This window comes from Telopea speciosissima, chromosome 8, assembly GCF_018873765.1.
Source record: "Telopea speciosissima isolate NSW1024214 ecotype Mountain lineage chromosome 8, Tspe_v1, whole genome shotgun sequence".
Classification (NCBI taxonomy): domain Eukaryota; kingdom Viridiplantae; phylum Streptophyta; class Magnoliopsida; order Proteales; family Proteaceae; genus Telopea; species Telopea speciosissima.
In genome coordinates this window covers 32,188,858-32,198,163 of record NC_057923.1, presented here as the reverse complement: position 1 = coordinate 32,198,163, position 9,306 = coordinate 32,188,858, and the positions used below count along the sequence as shown (strand labels likewise).

The 9,306-nt window shown below is 38.7% G+C and overlaps 1 protein-coding gene across 1 annotated transcript; it reads left to right on the top strand.

The window, feature by feature from the left end:
- Window positions 1-556: 556 nt before the first annotated feature.
- LOC122672238 lies at window positions 557-1,021 on the top strand. The gene has a single exon (XM_043869733.1). It carries the CDS (start codon window positions 557-559, stop codon window positions 1,019-1,021), a length of 465 nt encoding a protein of 154 aa, XP_043725668.1.
- Window positions 1,022-9,306: the final 8,285 nt, after the last annotated feature.

Here is a 9,306-nt window from a genome sequence, read left to right as displayed (position 1 = left end):
AAGATCAGAAGAGTGGGGAAGAACACACAGTTTACTACTTAAGTAAGAAACTGTTGGAGTACGAAACTCGTTACACCCCATTAGAAAAGACGTGCACTGCTTTGGTTTGGGCGACCAGGAGGTTGAGACATTACATGATCGGACATCAAATCTGGCTCATCTCAAGGATGGATCCGATTAAATATCTCTTCTAGAAGCCAGCATTGACAGGGAGGATGGCCCGATGGTTGTTGCTGTTATCAAAATTTGACATAACATATGTCAACCAAAAATCCACAAAAGGATGAGCAATCCCAGACTATCTAGCTACATACCCAATTAGGGAAGATTCACAGCTGCTAGAAGACTCATTCCCAGATGAGGATTTGGCAAATGTGGAGGAGAAAGACAGGTGGTAGTTGTACTTTGATGGTGCAACAAATCAGAGAGGATATGGGGCAAGAATATTGTTGGTAACCCCAGATGATCTCTATCTACCGTATGCATTCTAGCTAGAATTCCCTTGCAACAATACATTGTAGAATATGAAGCATGTGCAATCAGTCTCGAAGTTGCCATGGCATTAGAGATCAAGAAGTTGAGAGTCTATGGAGATTCGTCGATCATGATTTATCAAACTCAAGGGAAGTGGAAGATAAAGGCAGAAAAGCTGAAGCCTTACCAAGAACATTTGGAGAACTTGATCAAGAGCTTCGATGAAGTCACATTCGAATATTTGCCAAGGGACAATAACAGATTCACCGATGCCCTAGCTACTTTGGCTTTAATGATTGAATGCACTCCAGATACTCAAGTTCACCCATTTTTGGTAGATAGAAGGTATGTACCAGCATATGAAGAGTCAGTAAATGCTCTGACAACTGATGGGAGGTCGTGGTCTGCACCCATCACTGACTTCATCAAAGAAAGGAAATATCCTTTGAATTCCATAGCCAGTGAACATAAGAGGTTGCGGAAGCACGCCAAGCAGTTTGTGCTTCAAGGCGGCCTATTATACAAGAGGTCCTACGATGGTATATAACTACTGTGTGTAGACGAGGAACAGGCCCAAGTCATCATGGAAGAAATCCATCAGGGAATCTATGGACCGCACATGAATGCCAGGATGCTCGCCAAGAAAATCCTCAGAATAGGATATTATTGGATTGTTGGATGTAATGTTTGTGTGTCAAAACCCAAACCACCCCCTGGGAGGATTAGGTAGGTGACCCGAACTGCGTAACAGCAATCTGCCAAATCCCATGGATCTAGAAGTAGTTAATACATTCACAAACATCCTTAGTAATACAACATGTAACTCAGAGTGCTACAAAAAAAAACTATATATACATTGAGGAATAAAAGAAACGTAGCGGTACGGGAAATGATGATATATACATAAGTAGGTTTGTTCATTCCCCCACACATACCCACAAATAGAACTGTAAGAACTAATATATACACCAGCTGAAATACAAAGAAAATATACACAGGGCGAGGTAACTCAAGCCCCAAAAAGAAAGAGAAAGACTAAAAGCAGAAATGAGGATAAACTCCTGACAAAGTAAAAAACGGAGTCCCCAAGACAAAAAGCAGCATCAGCATCCACGTTAAGACCCTTCACGGGTCAGTCCTCAGTAGTCACCGAGAACACTCGGACCATTGGGACAACCTCCATCGGGGTCCACACTAATATGGTCATAACCACCAAGGCAGTCCTCCGTGTAATGAGCCTCCCCGCCACAATGACATCCACTTGTACAATCATCTAATAGAAAAGCATATATAACAGAGTGTGAGCCCCATTGAGCCCCTGAGTAAAATATATCATCATGCATGCATATGCAACCACAATCATATGGATCCTACATGAAAATGCAGTCCAATTATTTATTAGCCACCTAACATCATAACTAGGGCAGGTTAGTGCTACTACAATCCCCAATACATGTATCCCTGGTGCGGGTGTTTGAGTTTAAAATAATACCGCAAGCGTACGAGTCAATCGTAGCTACGGGTCGAACACGAGGAGGTCAACCTTGAATAAATTTCCACTTTTAATTAACGCAAAGTGTACAACTTACCAAATATGGAAACAACCTATATATGAAAACTACCAATTATGGAAACTAGCAAATATAGAAGCAACAAAATTACCAAAGATAACAAATTAAAAATAGAAACTAGGGCAATTGCTAAGGGAATGGATGAATTAAAAGCAAGAGAGTCACTTGGGAATGGGTTCCACCATAAGAATTCGGGCAGATCAATGACTAGCATATTAGGGCAAAGCATGTATACGGCCTAGGTCTATAAGATATGCGGCACGGCTCATATACGGCTAACATATCCTATGAAAATAGTGCTCATACAACATACAATGTAAACAAAAAAAATACAAGAACATAATGGTGTCACAATGGATATGGCTAACGAACATGTATATAGTTCCCCTTGGAATGACATACAAACTGTGGGCGGTCATCCATTGTAAGTCCAATATTGATCATGTTGATTAATCACATAAACAATGCTAGCCATCAATTCTTCCTTCTCTCATGTTTTCACCCACTCCCAAGAGGAGAGGTTTAGCTAGCCATGAAAGCAATGAAGAGGGATGGAAGGATTGATGGAGAAAAAGACATAGAAATTACTAAAACTAAAATTTATAAGAAGAAGAACTTAGCTGATTCGAATAACTCCAATGAAGATGATGCCGTCACTTGAATCCCATCACTTGAAGCCGCATCCAATATTGAAGAACAAATTATCAAAGTGTATAATGAAAATTACACATATGATCTTAGGGATGGAGAAATAAAAATTATCCTAACAATGATTCTAAAAATTAAATTTACATATGATAACCTAATTACATAAGATCTAAAACCAAAAAACTAAAAAGAAGGGGATGAGAAATCAGGTATAAGAAAGAGGGCTGCTGTCAACTAAAAAGGGAAACTAAAATTTAGAAGGGAACTAAACGAAACTGGGAAAGAAATTCTGCTACTGCTGTATTAAAAAAGGAAGAACATTGCCGTTATTGTAACAGAAAAATAAATCTAAAAGAGAAAAAAAAACTAAGGAATCCAAAACAGAGGGCTCTCTCGAGTACGATCAAGAGATGGGATTTTCAATGGGGGAAGAGAGAGCTCGTGAAAGGGAGATGGGAACGACATAGGAGAGATGAGAGAATTTAAGAGAAAGTGGGAGAGAGAAGAGATAGAAGCCGAGAGGGTTTAGGAGAGAGAGATTGGAGAGAAAAGAGATTTTCTCTTTTCTTTATTATATTTTTTTATCCTAAATTCCAACGTCACTACGAATCGTTCTTGAGCTATATCTTTTTATCGGTCCATATGGAACTTACCTGAGAATTAAAGTTGCATCATTTTAAATTTCAGATGATATGAGCCCAATATCCGATATCTTCTGAAAGATTCTTGATTCTTCAAAATTATCGTTATGCCCCTATGCTTAATTTTTCTCTCTTCTTCTTCTTCTAAACTTGAATCGGCTCTAATCAAGTGACTTCTGATGTTGCGCATTGGAAAGCTAACCCGACTTAATTCTTCAACCTTGTAACCTGGCGTTTGGTGATCCAATTAGACATGTATTCACCACTTTGACCAAAATGCCCCTAAATCTAAAAAATGACAAAAAGTACCCGAGTAGCTCTGTTCAATGTGGTAAAATGCATGCTTTATACCCTAAGATTTCACACATAAATGTGCTCATCAGATTCCCCCACACTTGAACTTTGCTTGTCCTTAAGTAAATAAAACAAAAACTATCCTAAAATGTAGAAATCCTAACTCACTTTCGTAGGAATCACGATTGCACTTAGCACGTGCAATAAGCCTTTAAACCCCTAGGTTACCCCTAGTGGGCGAGTTGTGTCTCGTGAGTGTTTGCAGTGAATATACACACAAAATTCAATTTGTAAATCCATTCTATGGCCAAGATAAAGAATGGAGCCCCAAGATAAATTACTTTGAGATTTTTTAGATATTTCCCCACACTTGAACTTTATTATCCCACTCTGAGTTGGAAAATTGTCATACATCTAATTTAGGGAGGTTTGAGGTAAGGTGAGTTACACTGTTTTCCTTGAGATTAGATCAAGTAGGTCATCTAAGCTATAAAAGATTTCAGCTTGGAACCTTGGTAGAACCTTTAAACACATGCACAATTTCAATTTCACTTTGATTTTACTTGCCATATTTTTTCAAGTATTGAACTCAAATGTCCCTCCACTACAATTGGCTTGAATGACATGCAGGGCTTGCACCAGACACCCAAGTTACTAAGTAGTGTTGGAATAGATTCTCAGTGCATATATCATTTGATTGCCACATTGTGGCTTTAGACATTGATGCAGTATGTGTTCAAACTTCTTTTTTTTTTTTTTCCTCAGCACACATTACTCCAATCTGTGCAATGTCTTGACTTCTTAAGCTTTTTAGGTGGCTCTTGTAGCGAGCTTTAGGCCAATTATTCTCAAACCAGACAGCTTTAAGGAATTAGGTGTAAAACACCCCTCGGGCTTACTTACTCAAACCAAATAGGCTATAAGCTGTTTGCAAGAAATAATTAATCGCAAGCGTAGGGGTCAATCGTAGCTACGGGTCGATCACGAGGAGGTCAATCTTGAATAAATTTCCACTTTTAATTAACGCGAAGTGTACAACTTACCAAATATGGAAACAACCTAGATATGGAAACTACCAATTATGGAAATTAGCAAATATAGAAGCAACTAAATTACCAAAGATAACAAATTAAAAATAGAAACTAGGACAACCGCTAAGGGAATGGATAAATTAAAAGCAAGAAAGTCACTTGGGAATGGGTTCCACCATGAGAATTAGGGCAGATCAACAACTAGCATATTAGGACAAAGCATGCATACAGCCTAGGTCGGTAAGATATGCGGCACGGCTCATATACGGCTAACATATCCTATAAAAATAGTGCTCATACAACATATAATGTAAATAAAAAAAATACATGAACATAATGGTATCACAATGGATACGGCTAACGAACATGTATATAGTTCCCCTTGGAATGACATACAAGCTGTGGATGGTCATCCATTGTAAGTCTAATATTGATCATGTCCATTAATCACATAAACAATGCTAGCCATCAATTCTTCCCTCTCATGTTTTCACCCACTCCCAAGAGGAGAGGTTTAGCTAGCCATGAAAGCAATGAAGAGGGAATGAAGGATTGATGGAGAAAAAGATATAGAAATTACTAAAATTAAAATTTATAAGAAGAAGAACTTAGCTGATTTGAATAACTCCAATGAAGATGATCCTGTCACTTGAATCCCATCACTTGAAGCAGCATCCAATATTGAAGAACAAATTACCAAAGTATATAATGAAAATTACACATATGATCTTAGGGATGGGGAAATAAAAATTATCGTAACAATGATTCTAAAAATTACATATGATAACCTAAATACATAAGATCTAAAAAAAACTCAAAAGAAAAGGAAGATGAGAGAATCGGGAATGGGAAGATAGAGTTATCTAAAACTTCAATTAAAACCAAAATGTTGAAGAGAAAAACGAATTGGAAGCTTGCTGTTCGTTACATGAAAGAGAAATAAGAACAAAGACCAATAGAAGAAACATAAAAATCCCAAAGAAAAGCTCTCTGGGGAAGAGGGCGCTTGCTGCTCTTATATGCCCATCGTGCTCTGTGTGATGTCCTCTCCACCGTTCTTTCTTTACAAAGGAAGTGAACTCCCAATTGGAAACTACTAAAACCGTGGTTGATTCCCTTCCAATTCCAACTCCCTAAAATCCATGTGAAAATGAGAGAGAGAGATTTTTAATTCTCAATCTACAACGTGTTATCACATGAGAGAGAGTGACAGATTTCTTTCTTTTTTTATTTTTTTTTATTTTCTATTCCTTCATCATAAATAACTTCACAAAAATTCATTATTGGGCTATATCTTTGTATCTTGAGCCCAGATGGAACCAGCCTGAGAATTAAAGTTGCATCGTTTTGAATTCCAGACGATATGAGCCCAATATCCGCTATTTTTTGAAAGATTCTCAATTTATCAAAATTACCCTTATGCCCATATGCTTGATTTTACTCTTTTCTTCTTCTTCTCTTAACTCGGATCGACTCGCTCTGGTCTTCAGCTCCTGTCTTCATTGAATCTTCTTCTTTTTGGCTCCTTTAGCTTTATTACTCCACTTCTATCAAAATTATCCTAAAACCTAAAAACACAGAAAATACCTCGAGTAGCTCCGTAAAATGTGAGTAAAATGCATGCTTATGACCCTAAGATTTCACACATTACTGTGCTCATCACAAGCCAAGACTGGATCAAAGAGTAAATAATTTTTTTTTCTTGGCAATCAGCTATATCATGCAAGTGTATCATGGTTCAACCTTAGCACCTAACCAAAACTAGTGTAAACAGGATGACTAACAAAATTGGCTCTCTTAGTAGACAGTGTACTTTCAAAGAATTTAAAATCCCTTTGATCAGTATATTCCAATTCCCTCCTCAGTGAAGAATTTTTTATTACTTCAAAGTGTAGGGTATTTTGGATGTTCTCAAAGTCTTTCAGAAAAGTAAACTAAAGAGGCTACACACTCATTCTCGAATCAAAGTACAGACTACAAATCAATGAAATCCCCCCCATACTTAAATGATGCAGTGTCCTCAATGCATGAAAAAAAATAAAAACAAGGACAAAGAAGAGGGGGCGTACCGGATATGATTATGGTGGCTCAAAATAAGTAGGTGCATGGAAATCCATGATCTCGTAAGAATGTGGTGAAGAAAGTGGCATGAGAGAAGAATTAAGAGATGTGCTAGAGATTGTAGAGTTTGTACCCTTACCTGGATCAAATATTACAGTGCCTCCATTGGGTTGTTGGGACAGCACCTCTTGTTCCTTTTCAGGTGGTTCCACTGGTGATGACTTGGGAAGAGAAGTAGACAGATTACCATCTGGCTCAACAAGTGGTGGCTTGGTCCACAATTTAGAAGGCTCTCTCTCATACTTGGATTGAGGCAAGTCCTCTAGACATTGATTGATACCTGTGTTAAGAGTAGTTGCAACCAAATCAGGTAGTTCAAAAATTAGATGCACATCTTCATCTAAGCATGGTTGTTTTTCCAATATAAAGACATTGAAATCACGAGATACATTCCCAAAAGACTGCCTCATCAGACCATTCCTACAATTGATTAGAGCATTGCTAGTAGCTAAGAACGGTCTACCAAGGATAATTAGGATTTGGCCTTTGATATTGGTCACAGGTTGGGTATCTAGGACTATGAAATCCACGGGAAAAAGAAATTCCCCAACCTTTAATAACACATCCTCAATTACTCCCTTGGGAGTCTTGACTGATCTATCTGCCAATTGTAATGTGACAGATGTAGGCTTAAGGTCTCCTAACCCTAATTGTTGGTATACTGAATATGGCAATAAATTAACACTAGCTTCTAGATCAAGAAGGGCATAGGCAATTCTAGTGTTACCAATCATACATGAGATAGTTGGGCAACCAGGATCCTTATACTTAGCCACTATCTGTTGTGACAGAACTGAGCTCACATTGGCAGTCAGGAAGGCTTTCTTAGGTATATTAATTTTTCTTTTCTGAATACACAAGTCCTTGAGGACTTTTGCATAGGTAGGTACCTGGGAAATAGCATCTAAAAGAGGGATGTTAACTAGCACATTTTTTAAGACATTTAAAACTTTTTCAGTTATTGCATCCTTCTTGTTGCTTTTAAGCCCATTGGAAAATGGAGCCTTAGGGACATAAGTCTTCTCAGGTGGCTCTTCATGTTTCTCTTCATTAACCACTATAGGTTCATTAGACAAACCTTGGACAGGGGATTGGTCATTCACAACTATGGGAGGGTCATGTGGGGCACTTATAATGGGTGGTGGATGGGGAACATTCACAACATCAACATGAGGCTCAGAAGTTAAAGGAGTTGGTTGAATTGGAATCTCTTGTTGGTACTCACGTCCACTCCTCAGAGCATATATGACATTACAATGACTAGAGGGTTCTGAGTGGTGTGGACTCTGATGGATAGAGTTCAACTAAGTGTGAGGTGGATGGGGCACAGAGGTCCTAGGGTTTGGATCTGGTTGACTTGGCATCTTACCCTTTTCCCTTTCATGGAGAGTATTGGCCAGTTGAGAGATTTGCCTCTCCATGTTATGTTGGCTGGTCATGAATGTGCTCATGAGATGCTCCATACTATTCTCAAGGGAATTTATCCTGGTAGACTCATCACTATTTTTTAGAAATTCAGGTGATTGCTGATTCATCATTGGGGTTGGTAGTGTGGGTCGGAGATTATTGGGAGGGGAGACAAATCTAGGGTTAGTCTGCTGGGGAGCAAACTGACCTTGGATTGGAGGCTAGAATGTAGATGAACCAACTTGATTGGAATCTTGGTTCCATGAGAAGTTAGGATGATTTCTCCACCCAGGATTATAGGTTCCACTATAAGGATTGTTCATTACATGCACACTGTCATAGCTTCCATGCCCACTAGACCTATTAGGGCACTCATCCATCACATATGATGATGTTTGGTATCTACTACACAAAGGGGTGGTCTGACAAACCTGATTTATCGGGAAAGGTCCCTTGGTCACTATGGCTTCCAGTCTTCTAATAAGACTGTCCAACTGAGCCTCTTTGGCTACAGTTCCCTCTATAAAAAATCCCTTACCGGAGTTTTCATTTTCTTGAGTGGATTCTCACTCTCTGGCCTTGTCCGCTAAGTCAACCAAAAACTCCTAAGCATGATTTTCATCGGTGAATGATGTGAATCCAGTTGGGCACATGGATTCCACCAACTGCTTGGTTTGATAATCTATACCCTCATAGATGATTTGGCACAGATGTCAAGTATCTAGGCCATGGTGAGGACACTCTTGAAGAAGGTTGTTGAATCTCTCCATGAATGTGGAGAAGGATTCGTTTGGTTTGTGTCTGAACTGCAGAATGTCATTCCTAATCCTATTGGTCTTATGCAAGGGAAAGAACTTCTTTAGGAAGACAACTATAAATTGATCCCATGTAGTTATTGAATCTCTAGGCAAACCATAGATCCACTTTTTAGCTTGATCCTTAAGTGCAAAGGGGGTGAATCTCAATTTAACCGCATCATCAGTCAATTGTTGCATCTTAATGAGCACACATACCTTCTCAAACTCCCTAAGAAACAAATATGCATCTTCATTAGCTACCCCATGAAAGTGGGGCAACATACTAATGAAATTAGATTTAAGCTCATAATTGTTTCCTTGG

Excerpts from the sequence above, each read along its gene's own strand:
- LOC122672238 (XM_043869733.1), top strand. The coding sequence starts at position 557 with ATGGCATTAGAGATCAAGAAGTTGAGAGTCTATGGAGATTCGTCGATC.